At 39.5% G+C, this 20,534-nt stretch overlaps 1 protein-coding gene across 1 annotated transcript in view; it reads right to left on the bottom strand.

Annotated features, from left to right (window-relative positions):
• col5a2a (collagen, type V, alpha 2a) overlaps nucleotides 1-19,860 on the bottom strand; it is a 39,865-nt gene extending 20,005 nt beyond the window's left edge. The window contains exons 1-6 of the mRNA XM_054614833.1: nucleotides 19,634-19,860; nucleotides 1,506-1,730; nucleotides 927-946; nucleotides 786-818; nucleotides 650-682; nucleotides 300-353 (exon numbers count right to left, since the gene is read on the bottom strand). Of these exons, the coding sequence (XP_054470808.1) occupies nucleotides 300-353; nucleotides 650-682; nucleotides 786-818; nucleotides 927-946; nucleotides 1,506-1,730; nucleotides 19,634-19,724 (456 nt within the window). The 5' untranslated portion in view covers nucleotides 19,725-19,860. The remainder of the gene's footprint in view (nucleotides 1-299; nucleotides 354-649; nucleotides 683-785; nucleotides 819-926; nucleotides 947-1,505; nucleotides 1,731-19,633) is intronic.
• Between the last annotated feature and the right edge of the window lie 674 nt (nucleotides 19,861-20,534).

Consider the following 20,534-nt stretch of genomic DNA (forward strand, 5'->3'; position numbering starts at 1 on the left):
TTTCAGACAAAATTCAAAGTATCTTGTCAGATTCGTCAAAAAAAAGAAAAAAAAAGGCTAATCTGATATTCTGTTAGACCACCCCGTTAAAACACTCAAAAGCAAAGCCATATGAATAAAATCATGTTGTGTACTGCAATTTATCCACTGAAACCCCGATATTTGCATTTAATCTTTGATATAACTGATAACCTTAAGCACAGAGAGGGTGAAATCTCCATTTGATCACTCTACATTAACTTTTAATTTCATGTTAAAAGTTGTGTATTTGTGCTTGGAGACTTGTGTATGTGACATACAGGCCTTCCTTTGTGTCCACGAGATCCTCTTTCTCCTGGAGAGCCGGGAGGTCCCTGTTGCGACAAACAGAGAGAATCAATAAAAGTCCTGAGAGTGATAATATTGCATTCACATCACAACAACACCTGTCACAGTGACGCTTTAAATCTCACAGTGATCCAGATGACTAGAGCACTATGCCGCTGTGTAGAAGTCCTTGTAAGGTGATGTTATGCAGCAGGTTACTGTCCTCTTATGCCATCTAGTGTCAGTTCAGGTAGTTGAAAATGTATACACATCATGCCATTTGTAGAAGTGGAAATCTTTGTGAAAAGATGGTACGGGGAAAACAAACAGCCAAGGTGCTCACCATGGGTCCAGGGCGGCCTCTAATCCCAGTGAACTGCAGGGATGATATCAAACACAGTATTTATAACCTGCATTCAGACTTTTGTGACAAATACTGTAGACCTGTTTAACAAGTTTTATATTTAGCAAACACTCACACGTGGGACGTCCCCGGGTTCTCCCTTCGGACCCTGAATAGACAGATAAATATCAAAACATTTCAAACCCATATTGCAGGATTACATCAGCAAACATATGATGAAGTAGCAACAGCACAATAGCACAAAAATGTGGCCTACCTTATAGACCCTGCCTCCACCTACAATGAGGAAAAGACATAAGGTATCACATTATTTGGTAATCTGACCATAATCAGATTCTTTGTCAGGAATCGGTATAACAAGTACTCAATAAATAATCTTTATGAAAGCGGAAAATGCTGAGTAGAAGATGTAGCAGTTTTAAAGACACTCATATGTCATCATCATGCAGGTCTGTCAAAATAAACAAAATCAATTTACAGTCACCCTGATGAAAATAATTCTAAGCACATGTCTCTTCATGTGTAACAGCTTGTTGATTTCAGTAATTGTTGATTATTTTCAGACAGATGAACAGATTATTTCACTGGCATCACAGAGACCTGTCAAAAAAGATATTTCATGTTGATATCACTATTGATTCTAAATGTCAACATTTATTTCTCATGTTTTCTTGTCCTTAATTGGGGCTCTTCAGTATTTTTTTGTGTTGAAACATGATTATGTCATTTAGCCCTTCATTTACAATATACGCTACCAAATAAAATAAAGATACATCCAAACACTGACATGTTCTTCACTCATCAACCTGACAAACGACCACAGAGAGCAGCTTACCACCAAAAGTGTCCTGCCCGCCGGTGCTGGATGAATCCGACTGACAAACCGGGCAGCACTCTCCCTCGGGGACGACCATCTTCTCACAGTTGGTCAGCTCATCGCACTGGATCTCGTCACAGAGGACCTGACCGTTGTCACACACACAGATCCGGCATGGCTCTGGCTTCCAGATGTCCCTGTTGGTGTACGTCTGGCCGTCCGCCGTGCAGCTCACATCATCTCCTGGGACGCACAGAGGTGACGGACACTGTTAGTTTATCAACTTTGTTTCAGTCATAATAAAAGCAAGTGGACTTCATTCTCTTAACCTTTGTATATCGTGTAGGTCGTTTTGCAACATTTACATATTCTTCACCCATTCAACCAGTTAAACAGAAAATGAACTTCCATTCATGTCCATCCTTTATCTATTCCCTCTGTTTAAGGTCAGGGTGGCTGACGCTTTTTCCATATGCAAGGTTGTGTTGTTAACACACTAACCCTTATGCTTTTGAGCTTTTGAGCGCACAAGGCATCTTCTTTCTATCTGCCTGCAAATAATTGATTCATCCTTGGAACGGCTGCCTTAGGCGGAGCAGTAGCTGAGTTACTATCTTGTTTGATAACACCACAGGGTATTACAATTGCCCAAGAAATCATGACACATTTTAAATGCTAATGAAGCCATGATCTCAGGTGTGATTGTTCAACAGCTGATCTTACCTCCAGGGAACAATTAATCCAACACAAAGAACCCAAAAAGTAATTATGGAGAGGGGGAAAAAATCTGTTTAATTCAGTGTACAGTGTGAAGTGAAACAAGGCTTTTCCACCATCATCTGCAAAAACTGTCATGGATACAAATATGTGGGTAACATGCTTTGTTTCCGTGAAGTCTGCAGCTGTTAGACATGAGATCATTTCCTCCAGATGCAGCTTCACTCAAAAAAACCCAAAAACCTTCAGACTCCTGTGAAGCAACTCCCAGAAGTCTCATTACCCACTTCTGAATGTTTACTTTCTATTTCTAATGTGCCCTTCATAAATAACTGAACATCGATCATCATAATTACCAACAGCTATATGCACAACAAAGCTGGAAATATTTTCTGTTAAAAATATATTTTCTTCTGCAGAACATGTGGTCCTGAAATCAGAGATGGTAACGGGGAGGGAGTGTGCCGGTGGTGACCTGGCTTTAACAGGAATCCTGTTGGTAAGGACTCAGTAATCTGAGCCCACCTCTCTCAGGTTTGCAGAGACTTCACCTGTTCCTGAGATAAACAGCAGGCGGCAGCTCTGAGCCTCAGACTGCAGGTAAAGTCAGGTTAGCCAGCTACAGGGAGAAGGAAGACCCAGAGAGGAGCCCTGACTTCTGATGGAGGTTCATATCATTCTGTAACATTCCAAAAGAAACTACATAGAGGACTTCATTCTTCCTCACTAAACATTCTGTATGTTTCCAAAAAACCTTTCAAGAAGACAATCAAAGAGCAGGAGCAATCAGGTAAAAGTGGAGGTCTAGGTCTACTGAGGCCGAATGCAAAGACAACATGTTTTAACACGTCTCCATTGCATATTTATATTAGTGTGAGACAAACCTTGGAATGTATACACACTGCAGAAGAGAGATGTACGGGAAGATAAAAATACAACGAGTGTTCTGGCCTTAAATGTCTAAACACACCTATAGTAAAGCATGACGTAAGTTGGAGCCTGATCAGTACTTTATGTTAAAGGAATAATATCCTTACTCTGGAGTAAAACAAGAACAAGTTAACCATTAACAGTGACAATATATAGAAATCTTGTAAATAAAGGTGTAAATATTAAAACGAATCATGGCTGAATATCATTTAGCTGCTTTGATTTTCTGTTCCTAGTATTGTTGGTGCACATCTGTTACTGATTTTTTGAGCGATTGATTATGAAACATAAACATAATTTTCGCCATTCATGAATATAAATACTATTTGTAGATGTAATAATCCGTGATGAAGTGATGGGCTGCCTATGTAGAATGTGATGAAACAGGTACAGTGAGATGCAAAGGGACTCTTGATACAAGATCAAAGAAAGGGAATGTATAGATGGAGGGTGTGACTGGTAAATTGCATTTGGTCTTGCCTTAACAAGACATCATTGGGACCTCTGGCATACCTCGAAATTAAAGGAAACTCCAAGCTTTGATGCTGTACAAAGACACCATGTAATCAAACACTCTTAAATTCATTACATCTAATCTCCCAACTCAGACAATGACAAGGAAGACACACATACACAAAATATACAGAATCAAGACTTCTCCTTCTAGTTTCTGCATGTGATGCTTATTGTTTTGTTTTTGGTTTTCCTACTAGTTTCTTTTTTTTGTTCTTCACTTTTTCTCATTCATGATAAAACATACACTTACTGTAATATTGCTAGGATTTTGAATATCAAGTGTAAATTGTAAGGTGTAAAGTGTTATTTCAATCATGCAATAAAGTATAAAAAAACAATCATTTAAAAGATGTTTTTAAAACACTATATATATATATATAATATACTCCTAATAATGACAATTAACCATAGCATTTCTGTTCAAACTTTATTAGGACTTTTTATACATTGTTGGGTAACCCGTCTATCTCAGAAAAACATATATATCTGGCAGTCTGGTATTGGGTTCTGACTATAGGTCAGTTATAGATTTGACTCACATGAACATATGAACACACAGTCATATTCACCTACACAGAAGGTCACCACTATAAAGACCTCTCGACATACAGCAGTAGTCAAACTTTAGCATGAACTTTATTTCCATCCTTCACCAAACCAGCTGTGTTGGTTGAGGACAGAAGCTTTTATCTGCTTATATTCTAGAAGATCAACATTCCAAATACAACCCGAAGGTAAACTTTTACAAACTGCTTTGTTCTGTGAGCCGCAGTGTATTTGACTTCATAAAAACACAACAAAATCCAGCATTGAAATTTCCTGCGTTTAAACAGCCAGTAACATCTCACTGTTTAAGTTGTGGCCTCTCCAAATGAAAGCCAGTACTTCCTGTAACACAGAGTGCATCTCTCTTCATTTGTGGAGAGGCTTGGAATCATTTTAGCCATAAATCTTGATTTTTGGAAGGAAAACTTTTTTTACGACAAGAACAAGCGTTTCACAAGAACAAGCGTGGATGTTCTTCTCTGCTTTAGTACTTAAGACTGACTGGATTTGAAGTATTTTTAACAGGTCCTTATATTGTTTCTGCAGCCTCAAGCATTATCTGTTGGGATCTCATTCAGGTAAGTACAGGAGTTAAACTATGCGTAACTTCTGGGACTTTCATTGCTGAGACATAAAAGCGTCACAACCCAGGGGATGTCTGGCCGAGCTGTCGGCAACATTGCTGTAGAGCAATTTTTCCTGTTGGGTTTTGAGGGATTTCAAACACTGCGTGTTGGGGCGGTTTGAAATTTACTGGAAGAGAAGTGTGGTTTTCAGAGCGGTCTTAAAAAAAAAAAGAAAAAAACACAGCAAGCCTTGAAAAGAGGAGGAGGAGGAGAGGTACGTTCACTTTTTCCCCTCCTCTCAGCTAATTCATTGCAGGTTCCACACTTTTCCACAGACACTGTAAAAACACAGTTTAACCATGACAAAAAGGCATGCTCCCTTCCGACGGTGACTGCTTGGTTTTCCACTAGTGAGCCAGAAGCTGGGGCAGACAGTATCCTCCTCCTGGTTTGAAACATGGAGTCTGAAGTTCTTCAACATGACTCATATGTACTCTGTAGCTATCATTCAGCTCAGTTCACCAGACATCAGACAGATAGCAAAAGAATCCTCCAAAAAGTCATGGCCCACATCAAGAAGAAGAAGAAGAAGAAGAAGAAGAAGAAGAAGAAGAAGAAGAAGAAGAAGAAGAAGAAGAAGAAGAAGAAAGAACAACCTGGCAAACCTACTATCGCAGTGCCATAAATGTCATGTAGCTGGCAGGAGTGAGCAGACAAAAAAAAATAGATAGTTTATGGATTTTCCCTGGCTAATATGGAAATACTCATAACACGCAGTGTTTGTGGAGAATCTATGGCAGCCACAAGTGGAGAGGTTAGAAAATGACCTAATGGAAACAATGAGTCACATAAATCTGGAACTCTCATTTCCCTTAGAAAAAGAAAAAAAAAGAGAGGAGTGGGTCCAAGTGCGGCCCCCAAACTGATGGCGACACTCCCGCCCTAATTTTCAGAGAGATAGTGCCCAACTGGATGGTACATTTATAAAATCATACCATTTCCTGACGTTTGTTTTCATTCTTGTTCTGAACAAGTTCTTCATTGCAGTGAGAGTAAATCTCTGGTTAATACTGTAAGGAGTACAGCCTGATTCCAAGTCCAGATGCAGATGAGTTACAGCTGCTGAGGGGTGGCTCTGCTGCAGCTGCTCTTTCCTGCTTTAAAACCCCTGGTGTCATGGCCAAGCATAAATCTTCCCTCTGCAAAGTGACCTTTAGCTCAACCTGTGATTGGTCCGCTGATAAAGCTGTCCAGAAAAGCAGCCGTTCATCAAACATCATCTGAGGCATTTTTCCATATTAGCCTAAAGCCTTGAACAGTAACGGGTCAAAAACATGTCAATCAACGCCCTGTGATTTAATATTCTGATGCATGGAGGATTTGCTGTATTGAAATCTGAAGTGACGCTCTAGTTTGAACACGCTCGCCCTTCACCTTGGCTTCCACAAACAAAAGCTCTGTATCTCTAGGGAGGGGGAAAGAAGCTCAGGCCAGGAAAGTTGAAATGAATAAGTAGCTCGATGATTACATGTCTAGGCTTTTCCATCAACAGCCCCCCTCTCCAGTGGGCCTTCCTTTTTAAAGAGGCGACCACAGCTACGACGAGCTCTGGCTGGGAGGAAGGTGGTCCTGCTAAATAACACATCCCCTCCCCTCGCCTCTTTATCTGTTTGGCTGGCTGACTCACTGCTTTCTGTTGCCTTGGATTTAATTCTTCTTATTCTTATGGCTGTATGTATTAGAGCAGAACTGGTAGCTGTAGTCTAAATCTGCAACTCAGAGTCAGCGACACAATATAAAGCTACAAAATCAACTTTTCTTAGTTCAATTATATTAGCTGTTGAGGAGGATCATACATTGAAAGTATGGTTAATGCATGTTGTCACTGCCATTGTCAGGATATATTATAACAGAAACAGAGATCCTTTCAGATGTACCAATCAAATTGTCTTGATGCCATATGGAAAATGCAATTTACAGCATGTGCATATACTCATTATGAGTTGAATATGCTGTGTAACACATGGTGTGCTCTAAAATAAGTAATATGCTGTAATTGGATAGAATTTGAAAACGCAATCTGTTGAAATGAAAACGCAAGCGACTAAACGTTGAATGTTCCTCAAACATCAAAAGGCTTGGCATTCTTTGGCCCGAGGCGCTCACCAAGGTCAGGGTCAAAGTTCGACACTCAGTTCGACACACGCAATCTTCTTCTGGTCGGGTATGACATGTACTTAGAATAGACTTCATCTTAAAAACTCTGTAGTACTCTCCAGACAAGACAAGCTCATGTATTGAATTCATGAGGATTTTTCCTCCAGTATCTCTTTGTGTCTTTAAGTTTTATAATGGGAAGGTAACTCTGTGGCCACATTCGTTCTTTGTTTGCTTTCTTTTCTCTGCTTTTCTGCATCACAAATGTTGCAGACATGTGACTACAGAGGTTGTTTAGTAAATATCATATACTTTGCAGTACTTTATCATAACAAAACGTGGAATGTAAACACTTGTTATTTAAACCATCACTGCAAGATCCTTCCCTTATATTCTAGTTCTGAAACCTTGAACGTCTACAGTAAAGCAAACTTAGAGGTGCTCAATGCCGAATTCAGAGCATTTCTGTTACCTCCATGCAGCTCTCAACATGGAGACGTCTGAGCCGGTGGCTAGCAGCTAATAGTGCTAAAGCATCAGCAAATAGTTGTTTGCTATGTACAGCTACACATAATAATTTCACATCTAGAAAAATGAGAGGATAATTGATTCATACAACAATATATATATATGTGACTGTAGGTACGTTTTTTTACTTGTATGCTAGTAAAGCTTAGCTTAGCATGCTAACAAGGCATAAAAACATGAATATTTCACTTTACCAGGTGGAGCTGTTAGATTTGAAAACAAATGTTTCAAAGAAAGTCCTGGTAAACTGTCAAACGTGGTTTTCATCTCCTCTCAAGCTGCATCCAGCACACATTGATCAAGCTACATGACACACTTTGACTCTAAATGTGAACAATGTGCCGCCCCACCTTTGACTTGATGAGATGCACCTAATAGACAAGAAATAATGTGCACATTTTCTATAATATACATGAAACCACTGAGTCAATTAATATAACCAGGGCTTAGCCATATTCAAATATAAAACAGAGTGGCATTTCCTGTTGGTGCTACTTACAACACACAGGAGAAGTATTTTTTACTGCAAAAACAGAAACACACAAAATCATCATCTAATTTCCACTGTCTTACGGTTTTAATAAATATAAATATTGTGTTAAAAATTTGTCAATTAACATTTTTACATTGGGCCGGTCCCTGTACAAGTAAAAGCAAGTAAAAGCAAAGGAAAATTGGTGACGTAAAACATTCCAGTTTACCAGAGCAGAGCGTTAACATATACAAGGGGTCAGAGCGTCCCAGTGTTTCACATCAACTGAGCACATAGCCAGATGTGAAAGAATAAACTCTGGATTCGGTACACGAAGGAACTCAGAGGGAAGTTGTTTTCAGCACAATATGCTCTTGCAGCGTGACTAAAACACAGCAAAATACAATGAAGACTAGTGTTTCAGGCCCTTGTATTTGAAAAATAATGGCAGTGAAATATAATATCTGCCAACGTGACTGGAAACAACATGTTGTAGACGAATGGAGAGTAAAATGGTGCATTCACTATCAGGACTGCATGTTCCATCTCAACAAATCATCTGCGTTCTTATCCTTTGTTCCATTGAGAGCTCAGCACAACTATTACAACTTAGGAAAATAAAAAGGTCTGATTATCAGAACTGTGATGAAAAATACATTGAAAACTCGAAAAACTTGGGACTCAATAATTCCAATACAAACAATGTTTAAACATGTTTGTACATGTTGTTTATACATTTTACCCAGCGGTTAGCACTGTATTGTGAGCTTATGATGCTTATATTCTGTTTATGGAAAATATGCTCATACCCACGATACCATCTATGTTATTATATCACTACACACTTTTTTTCTCACATGCCCCTACTGATATCTAGCCATGAGCATCAATTTAAATCAACTCCTTAAGGTTTTAAGGTATCAGTCTTTAAAAATCTGCCGCAACTCCAATAAAATGCAGTTGAATGAAATGTTGGACAGTTTCTATTTGAATGACCCTCCAACAAAAACATAATCCTTTTGAAAACTACTGACAGTGTGTTTCATAGGTTAACCCGAGATATGGGGACACTGATTTTGGAAATCAATCACTCAGGCGGATTTCTATTTTTTAAATGTCATCTTTGGATCTCAATCTCAGTGATTGAGTTTGCATAGCCTCAGCATGAATTTTGAAATGACGTGCGTGGTCAGACACTAAGGTCTAAATCAGAAAATACAGCTGTTTTTGCGATTTGGGTTGACCAACAGTTTAAATCATTAAAATGAAAGCTCAGCACTATGAGCCACGCTGTCTGCAACACACATCACATCACATCTGTTTGCCTTTTCAAGTGCAGGCCGAGGTGCTGGCACAAAAATGTCTCCCTGTTCTCTCTCTGCATTTCACTTTGAACATGTGAGTAGAGAAAAATGATCACAGGCAATTCTCCTGTGCAGTCTTGTGGATCACAGTCGCAAATTTAACTCTAACAGAGACTTAATAAATTAATGCTGATGGAATGCACATGTCCTACCATTCTCCAGGTTGGGAAGGATTTGGAGTTGTTTCATGAGGCATACTATTTCCTCGGTGAGGAGCAACCCCAAAGGCAAGAGAGATTTATTGCCTCCACATTTTGTCTGACCTCAGAGCTACAGCGGTTTGAGGATGCTGCATCAACTCCTCAGACCAAATGGCTGCCGGAGGGCTCCGTTTTAAATCCCACTTTTCCTTTCCCATTAGCCTGCATTTTCTCATATCCCCATCAAGCTCTCCAATCTCCCTCTCTTCCTCCTTATCCCTATCAAAGCACACTATGCGCTATTTGGACTCTTCCGCCACACTCTTCTGTTTTTTCCTTTGGTGCTCTGTTCTTTTTCCATTTTTTTTTTTTTTTTCCATTTTGTTATTCTAAAAAGCTCACAGAAATGATGCAACCATAGTCCACAACATTAGCATACACTGTATCATATATGCGCAGCCCCTCTGGCAAAGCATGTTTTCCTTAAATATTTCTATTTTCAACTGGAGTGGAAAGAGTGAGCTTACAAGCTTGACATTATTTATGTGAGTTTTTAGTTGGAGCTCTTATGCAAAATGTCCCATAATGTATACAATAGCAGAATCAGTTCCACTGGGAGCAATCAGTACAACAATGGGTCCAACTCCCTTTAAAAAGTATTTTAAAAAGGCCTTAATCCTTTTTTAAGGTATACACAACCCCCTTAATGTAAACCTGTGGTCAATATAATGATATTTCCCTTACAGTCTATCATTGCAAAAAAATTACAATAATACACAATTGTAATAATTACTTATTCCATGAGTGTTTCACTTGAGCCTTTATATGTTTTAAGTTTTTTTTAAGTATAAATAGAAATGGTTAGGGTAGTAAATGCAGGGTTTACTCGAACAACAAAATATATGTTTTTTACAGACTGCCTTAAGATGCTTGTTTGAAAGTTATGTGAGTTAATGGTATTTACAGATATGCAGTCTCACAAATGGGTTTCAGTCCTGAAACTCAAACACACAAAGCCAATATTATGGAGAGGCTTTTGGAAGCACGGACTGAATCTGTAAAGAAAACAGTGGGTGAGCAGATGTTTAGGCCAAAGATTCCTCAAAAACATTTTGAGATGTGCTCAATCTGGCGTTGGCCCAGTATCATCATTGGAATGGAAACCATAACTTAATTCCAGGTGAACTACATCAACTGTTCGTTTTAGAAACTTCACACAGACATCCTTAATAATTGCTTCGAAAGTCAACACATTGGTTATTATTCTAACAGCAATTGTTAAAGTCTGCTGGTCCTAACTTAAACATTTTCCACTGATTGGGAACCAACTGGGACTGTCATTAATTGTAGAAAACTCATCATTATTTAAACAGAAACTGTGCTGTGACTCTGCAGGTTAATACTGGCCAGATAACTGAGCACAGAGAATAGCTTAAAAAGGAATCAACACCTTACCGTGGTGACACCACTTAGGCCAAAGCCCCAGGGGACAGCACAGAATTTATCACTTTCTTTTTATTGCTGAATGGAACCCTTGATGTTTAAAAGCAGCCGGCATTTTTTTCGTAAATGCTGGAGGCAGACACGGACAGAGAGAGGTGATGAGGTCAGAAAGGTGCTGTCATGATGCACATTAACTCAGTGGGGTCACCGAGGCCAAGCAAGGCAGTGGCCACATGAATCTCTTCTGAAAGGTTGCGTCTGTGGAACTCGCTAGAGCTCAAACAAAAATGACCAACATAACATTCAGCCAGCGCATAATTGATGGGAGACAACAGATAAACATCGACCAGGGCCATCGGTGATGGTCATCTTGTTTGCTGATAGCCAGTCAACAAGGAGATTATCGTCCGATGAGTCTGTGGGTCCCTTCCACTACATTCTGCAACTGCAACAAGTCCCACTTGGTAAGAAGCCCAATTTAGAAATTAAAAGGAGGAAAGAAGTTTTTGTTGGCCATATTTGCAATTTGGAACCGTGCAAATTCCACCAGCAGCTGTTTGGTCACTGCATTGAGTTACTTTAGTCAGTTTTAAAGCTGTGTCAGGAGGTCTGATTCAGATCACAGCAATGACAATGGTGAATAGAATACAATTTCTAAGTAAATGCTCTCTCTCTCTCTCTCTCTCTCTCTCTCTCTCTCTCTCTCCCCCCGCCCTCTCTCTCTCTCCCCCCCCTCCCCCCCCTCTCTATCTCTTTCTCTCTCTCTCTCACACACACACACACACACAGAGTGACCTGTATTCCTATGATGAGAGAAGTATGACAGGCATATTCCCATCCATGTCCTCGTGACATTAAACAAAACACCTAACTGCATCAACCAACAAAGCCTTGTTACTAGAGACTTGAGGACGTTGTTACTATGTCAGCAGTGCCAAGCAGCACATTACGTCTTGGCAGATCTGCTGCAGTTTGTTTGCTGAAACTCCTCCCTGCTATCAGTAACAGTTGCATACTTTATTCAACATGTGATCAACAGCTGTGTGAGGCTTAGAAATGTCTTCCTAAAAGTAAGACTCTAACCACCATTTGCAATGTGTCTACATTTAAAGCATTACACATTTCCTTTGCTAATGTCCATTACATGTCCTTAACTAAGCGAACTGTTATTATTTTACTTGCTAATGGGTACAAGGAGAAGGCAGACATAAGCACTTCAATATTTCAAACAATATCTTAAAAAAACACAGTTTTATTCTATCTTTTGAAGATGAATCACAATGGTCATTAACGGCAACAACTGGAGCACAAGCAAATGCTTTTCCAGAGGAAATTCCAGTTTGACATGACTTCCTGTGCTGGAGTTGGACCAGTGTATTTGGATGTGCAGGGGGTAGAGAATGATACTACAAACCAAACAATCCTCTGGGCTTCCCTCATTGCATCGTCTTCCACACCCTTTTACATTCTCACTCTTTTTTCTCTCCCCTTTCTCCTCCAGATTCCAGCTCTTATCCTCTTCCTCTGTCCTTTTCTTCCTCCTCCTTTCTCTTTCAAACCACCGTCTACCCCCACACACACTCTGATCTGCGGCTGTGCCTGTGCTTTTCTTCCCCTTCAGCCCCTCTCTTTTAATAGATATGAAATTATGATGAAATGAAGTTTCCTCCTTTCCGTTATTATCCTATGTTTAAAGATCAACCCCTTAAATACCAGGCAACATCACTGAAAGGCTCGGAAAAAAGAGTGGGCATGAGATTAAATGGGAATCAAGACTAGAAGTCTATAATTAGGAGCTCATATTCAGCCCAGGTAAATAAAGACTGGCATGATCCACAACACAGTCGTATTTGTTGGTGTATCTGATTAAGTGAAGCCTGAGAGAAAATGTCTAAACACCACAGAAATAACAAGGTTATTCTGCAGGATGCTCTTTCTTAAGGAAAACCCCTAGGGCTTTGATTTAATTCTAGTATATTTATTCTAAGTATATTTACAAAAGTGCGAGTATTTGATGTCCTTCATATGAATATGACTATAAAGCTGGCAGACTGTAAATTACCATGACAACATATGGATTTCTTATGGTTGAAATGTTTTTAACTTTTCACAATGTACTGTAAACGGTTATAAGCTAGAGCAGTAAGGACGCTTGATTTGCCACTTTAACTCACCCTCCAAAAACCAATCTCTTTCAACTCTGCTGCAGATTTTTTTCCCCATTTGGTGAAATCGTCTAGGTTAAACTGTAGCCATGAGTCACCGGCTACAAGCAGACATTTCCACATCCTATTGGTCTGGCTCCGTGTGAGAAGTACTTTGTTCGGGGAAACACTGACTGGACATTGCAGCCAGTGGTCAACGGACAGCACAGACTCACATTGTGTTAAAAGAATGCACCCTTCTCTTTACTGTATGACTTATTTCTTCAGTGGACATCTTTTGAGTCCGTCATATGGAGAACTGAACAAGCATTTGTCATTATGATGCAACGGACCATGATCCAGATAAAAAAAAGGTTTATAAATACCTAGAATCTCCTTTTCAGCACTTTTGATTGTCTTTGTTCTTCACAGAACTGAAGCTGTTCATGGATCTGCTTTGCACATTAAATGAGTTTAATAGTAGGTGACATTTCAAGAAACATCATCTCCTCTGCTAAATTCTGGCAGTGTTGCACGGTAAAGACTCCAACACTTTGTGTGCTGGAACTCTACTAAACCTAATATTTTTTTCCTTGGGAACATGAGCCCCTTGGAGATAATCTGTGTTTATACTATTAAAGGCCGTTTAACATCCATTATTATGATGATTTTTGCCAGGGATCCTCTCTGTTTTATTGTATTTCAGTAATCTGGTAGAGAAATGTTGAGTATGTCAACAAGTCTTGACAGGGAACAGGGGAGTCCCAAAATATATGGTCCAATTCAGTCAAGGCATCCATCATACACAATCAACATGAAGGAAAATAAATCCACTGTTTAACTAGAACTATAAATGAAACAAGACAACATGTTAACTAAAAGTATTACTTTTAAAATCAGTTGTCCGAAAAGTTGTTAAGAGCCTGACCATAACTTAAACCACATTGTTAACTCTTGCCAGCCATGTATCTCCACTTGTTCTCCTTCTACAGCTGTAATATACACAACCTAGCTATAACTTAGAATTTTGGTTGGACCACAACCTGCAATTATGGCCAACGGTCACCATGTTGTGGCATTTAAACAAGTAGTGCTTCAGAGACTGACAGACAATATTATCACATTTTTAAGAATTTACGAGAAGGTAACATCTAAAAAAATTGGCTTAGCTTGTTTAAATGTTATCAAATTTAAATCAAATTGTACTGTTTTTTTTATAAATGAGATGCATGCATGATTTAATTATTGCTCTTCACTGACAATAAGGCCTTTCATGATAATGATTTTATTGACTTATTGTACGGTAATTGGACATGACCGTTATCATTTTTGCTGACCTCAATATTGCCAATATTTGTTAAAATAAGAACGTCCCCAACACTTTAGCCAACATCATGTCAGAATACCACCATTATCATTACCAATATGAGACGTTGGCCTTGTGCCGACATTGTGCATTTTTGTTAACAGAGTCTAAGAGTCCATTTTTCTTCATTGTTATGGTTGCATGGTTTTATTTATTAAGGATAGAAATACATTCCAATATAAATTTCAGATTTTTTAACAAATCAACAGTTTATTGTCATTTGGAAGAATGTGCAAAAACAAAAGATGACTTAAAGCAGTTATCATGACAGACCTTCTGACAATGAATCGTCTTTGCTTCATCGGAAAATTCCCTCTACATCAACCGTAATCCAATTTTGCTGATTCATTACCTGGCCCGAAGCACTTCACCACAGAGAGAGAGGGTCCCAGATGGCACATAACGTCTCATGAAATTGGAAGATTTAAAACAATTACAGCAGCCTTTGAAATAGTTACCAGTGGAGACACAGAAAACATGTTCAGAGGGAGTGCTGTATTACACTAAGACCTGCCAACACACGGAGGATAAGCTCCAAAGGACAAACGTCCTCCTGATCTTCTGGAAAAACTACAACCAGCTGTTTCAACGCTCACTGTGCAGGGAAACTGTGCTGTGTACCAGCAACAAGATGATTTTTTAAAGGCCATGTTTGCTTTTTTGGAGATGGATAATATTACTTTTTAAATGTTAGGAGAGATAATATATGCCTAAATAAGCTAACAAGTTAGGAAAGTGAGACATATTAAAAAGAGAATGGGCAAAATGCAGCAATGGTTGAGAAATTATTTTAGTTCATATTTTGGGCTAAGCTACAAAAAAGCTGGATCCTATATTCCCCATAATGCAACAGGATAACATCTGTCTTCAGACCCTATTTGCTTCACATATGCCCACTTTTTCAAATAGCACACATCCAGGGTGTTATAAAGACTTTTCATTACAATTAATAAATTCAAGGTCTAGTAACCCATGGTCAGATAACCCTGATGACATCATCATGGGTATTTTCTCCAACTTGGAAATCCCTACCATGGTTTCATGGCCGAATAGAACTTATCTTGACTAGAAAACCGAATCAGTTTAGTGCATTCCTTTCATTTTTAAGTTTTTCCCCTACATTGATGGTATTCAGTAAATACAATAAACAGCATGATTATCAATCCGAACACGTCACATGTGAATGTGGTGGCCAAGCCAGAGTCATATGACTAGTATGCAGTTCTGGCACATTCTTGATTAGAATGAATTTAAGACAATTATAGCACTCTGGAATCCAAACCTGTTCTTTCTGTGTTTAGGTTCTGTCCTGTCATCCTCCTACATGAACAGGATGAGAGGATGACAGGGCAGTTTGGCAACTAAGTGCCAATCAAGGGCCAGGAAGCCTGTCAGGGGGAGCCATAATTGCATGGCTTTTGAACAAATAGTCACTTTAACTTGAACCTGGGTAGGTGTTCTGTGTTAAGATACCAGAGAAAACTGTTCAGGCAAACCATGAGCCAGTAAGTTCCACATCCATCCTTGATCAAGTCACCCTAAAGCAATATTGACACATTATTTCTTACATCAGTCAGTTAACGTCCTCTCCTTCCAACTAAAGGCTAAGACGTTTTTTTTTTCTTTTATATTTTCCATATACTGCCAAAGAGACTATTTTAACATCTGGAAGTGATCCCCCCACCCCAAGCCTCCATTTGCTGACTGAAATAATTTGGTTTATAAGTAGTTCCCATGGAACAGTCCTCACAGGCACCAATCGGCATTGAAAATCTATCAGATCCATGGTTCTGTGCCACCAACACACCCCAGGTTCACCCCCAGACGCTACATATCAGGTGACTGTTAAAACTGTGTCTTCCTTGGGGTGTAACTTAAGACAATGTACAATCTGGTGGGCCCGACCCCCTTTACTCTGGAAGAAAAGAGGCGTGTAATCAAGTCATTGCTCAAAAATGCAGCATGTGTTTCTAATCAAGTCCGTCTGTGGACCTGGTTGAATTCACATGTTTGGACGTTCCAGCTTTGGTAGAAAACAGCCCATTTGTTGCGATGTCAGTGATGTGGCAACAGCAACTGGAACCAATTTGGCGGGCAGTGACCTCATGTAGGTTTTGTTGATTTGGAGGAACAGATTTTTACTTTCTGCTCCTGCGTTTCTCTCAGAGACGGGGAAAAACGTCTTGAGTTGATTCATGTTTTTTGGCTGTGATGAGTATGAAAAACCTGGTTATGATGAGACAATTGCAACTCTGCTAACAAACTGAAGTAATCCACTGGTTTCACAAAGACTGAGTGTATAGGCTCTTTGATGTAAGGCGCTAAGTGGCATCTTTGAAGATGTTTTACAGCGTCTGGGAGAAGTTGTCTTCACACACAAACACACACACACACACACACACACACACACACACACACACACACACAAACTATGGGCACAGGCTCTGTTTCTTTTTTCCAATAGGAGTCAGTGATCTATTGCTGTTTATTTTTCTTTTTCCATGTTCACATCCCTAAAACCTTACGCCAAATACTATTTGAACTCTCTTCAAAACAGGTTGCAGGTTTTGTACGAGGAATGTACAATACTTTCACTCTGGTAATCCATACTGGCGTCACCATTTCCAATTGTGAGCTTAAAGTCTGCTCCTTGATCTCGTTTGCCAACTTATGTTCTTTTTGCAAAACGTTCCCCACATGTGTAGCCCGCCATGTGACTTTCATTCTGAGCCGTATTAATGTATAAAGTAAAATTTTTTTTACATTTGCTTTAAACATGTTTTCAGTCTTCACAGCACCATATTTGATTTTGCAAATTCCAACAAAGTCCGTTCCCTCAGATATCTTTCCAATAACCTTCATGTCCTCAACATAGACTTTTGCTGACTTCTTTTTCATTTTTCAGAAGATACTTTAACAAATGGAGGTGATTGTTTACAGAAAGAATGAGCCTGCTTGCAATTACAAATTTTCATCAACATCCGACCACATTCAATTTGAAGTTTTATTTTTCAAATAAAAGTCCCAATTAAATGGAGTAACCCTGGTAATTGTTACCATGCGTGTATGCGATATCCCAGTGCTGGTATGGTATAACCAGGCGCCAACCTCTGGTTCTGCCGAGTGAATCCAATGCGGAATTGTCTTAAAACTTGCATTATTTCTACTGACCAGCAGGGGGCAACTCCTCCGGCTGCAAAGAGAAGTCTGATTGTATGGAAGTCTATGAGAAAATGACTCTATTTCTCATTTGATTTATTCCTTCAGTAAATATAGTAATTTGAGTATTTGTTCTCAATTGTTAGTTTTGAGTCTTCTTTAATACAGCATGATGCTCATTTAGTAAATTATGGTCCAGTTTAGAGTAAAATAGACCATAAAGATTATGCTTTAGGGAGGGCTTACTGTGATTGACAGGTTGCTGCTGCTACCAAAATTGTATAAGCCCTATCTTCTTCACTCATCCGCATTCCAACTATGGTAACTTCCGTTCATTGGCTGCAAAAAAAACAACATGGCGACACCGGTAATCCAAGATGGCGAATTAAAAAAAAAAAAAAAAAAAAAAAAAAGACAAAAACATCTGCACATTAAAAAAACATTCCATACAATACTTACTGGTAGTTGTGTGGAACAAGCCTCAAACCCCCCCTCACACATGTGCATTGTCTCAAAGCGCTGGTGAACCACATTTTCCCTTAGTCTACAAAACCCATGAACTTTCCACTGTTTTTATTTGGTTGAAATGCAATCGCCTCACCCACCATTACTCCATGGAAAAGAAGCCTGCAGGGTCACTGGGCTGTTTCACATGAACAAAGACAAGCCTCTCAGAACTTTTGACATACATAAGACAAACATACACAACATAAAAAACATTTTTTCCCCCTAATGTCAGAACAGCATGACGCTTGGTGCAGTTGTTTCTTCTTTTACAGTTTTTACATAACAGACTTTTACTGCAGTGATTTTCAAATCCAGCATCGATATTTGAGTTAAATACTTTTTTCAGCACAATTAAAGCGTGCTCATACAGTATGCGGCCCTAAGTTGTATTCACCACAGGGTGGTGTTCTATCTGGTGCAACGCTATCACACAACTGTCTCTGCTTAATGTGAAACTGAACTTAAAGAGTAAAGCCAACTCATTTGAGTTAATGGCATGATGAAAGAAAAACTTAAATCTTCCAGAGGGAATGACAGCTTTAAAATAAACAGCACTGTCTGTGCTGTACTGCATAGCTCCACACTCCATCAGGGGTTCATCAAATTAACTTTCCAGTGCTCATTGTGGCCCCATGACATCATATGTAGAAACAACACCGTCCCAGTGACGACACAAGAGATCAAACACTCATAGCTGAAAGAGAAGGGGGGAAGTGCAGTTCAAGTAAAACAAGAACACTCAGGTGTTCCAGCTGTTGGAGGACACCGGCGGCCCCGCAGCACACCAAGTAACTCAGAGACTCCAACAGCATCTCTCCTTCTCATGTCTCCTCACATCTGGCCTGAATTAACACGCAGTCTGTGTTCCCTCAGAGGCGCGCAAGCTCTGGTGCTGAAATGCGTTTTGCAGATGTGCAACGCAGTCCGGAGGGGAAGAAGATGGTTGTGGTAACACTTAATGAATGTTCCAAAGTGGCGGAGCAGTGCAGGGGTAATGCAAAACCGCAAAAGGTGCTCATTCCCCTCCTCTGCACATTTTCAGACCCTGAGGGTGACATCACTTGCAATCGCTGACAGATGTCTCCAGGACTGTTTCCTGACATACAAGGTTTACCAATTGCAGATAATCCACATTAGAGCTCATCTCATATCTTTCAAATCTCATCTAAGCTAGTCTTCAATAAACACACAGGTTTGTCTCAATCATCCTCACCAGGGATCTAACATACATGTTCCATGCAGTCATTTTCAGCAAAAGAAAACCGGATTTCTTAACATGGGTAGAACAAATTAAGTCATGTACAAGGATAATGCCCTTTAAAAAAATTCCAACACAGGACAAAATAAATAACATTATCAAGTTAGCAAAAATGCTTTGTCCCTTGATCAAAGCCACACTTAAATGAGTTTCTGCTGCTTAAACCAATGGCAAAAAAAGAAAATTGTAGAACTTAACTTGCTTGTTCAAGCTCAAACAAAAAGCCTAAGCTAATATGTTCAGTCCATTCAAAGGGCAACCATCAGTCAACTTCAACCATTATACTCAACAGCAATTAGGTGTTAAAATAAACAGCAGAAGGGCTTCACTTACCACTGTTCCCGTCTTGACATGTAACAATCAAAACTTGAGCCACGGAGACTACCAGAAAAAAGAAAGTCCTTAAATGCACAGAGCCCATCATGTCTATAAAAAAGACATGAGCCGTCCTTGTGCGTGAAGCAAGGGGAAAAAAGGATAAAAAGAAGTAAAAATATAAAATCACTCAGGTTATCACTGCACCACCATGAGAGTACCTCTCCTTGTAAGCAGCAAGCAGACCCAGCCCAGACTGCGTGAGTGCTTTTTTTGTGTAGTTACAGCTTTAAATGAGAAGAATGCTGGCCAGCCTAATTTTCCTCCCCCTTTTGTCAGCCCTCTCCCATAACCATCCTCTCACAGGCTTTTGTGGCTGTGGGAGAACTACACCCATGTTCACAAGTTCTCATACTTTCCAGTGATTCTTTTGTCTGTCTGGCTATCTTTCAATGCAATAGTTTTAACTCAAGGTAAAAAGGATGCAAGGGAAAAGATAAGGAAAATATGACTTTACTTTTCTGGAGGCGTCTCTGATTTTTGACTCGCTTCAGAAGTGGTTGCTAAGCTAGATTGTAAAACTGCTGTTTTATTGCTGTCTCTGGGGCACCAAACAAGACACACAGTAAGCTCAAAACCCCTTTTTACTGGGCAATTAAAAGCAAGAATAGAGTTTATAACTATACTGTTTTCTGAAGGAAGATTGCAGTCAATAAATTGAGGCATATGAGATTGAGCTTCGATATGTTTTCTTATAAAATCTCTTAGTTGAACAGTTAAAAGCGCAAAAAGACAGATGGATAGCAATCTGAAACTGAGTGTGACAGTCACTGTGGGTGGTCACGACTGTAGGTGGTCATGATGGGGAATCCAGAGAGTAAATTTAGAGAGAAATCTCAGGTCAACACCTTTTGACTTA

This window comes from Anoplopoma fimbria, chromosome 16 (assembly GCF_027596085.1).
Source record: "Anoplopoma fimbria isolate UVic2021 breed Golden Eagle Sablefish chromosome 16, Afim_UVic_2022, whole genome shotgun sequence".
Classification (NCBI taxonomy): Eukaryota; Metazoa; Chordata; class Actinopteri; order Perciformes; family Anoplopomatidae; genus Anoplopoma; species Anoplopoma fimbria.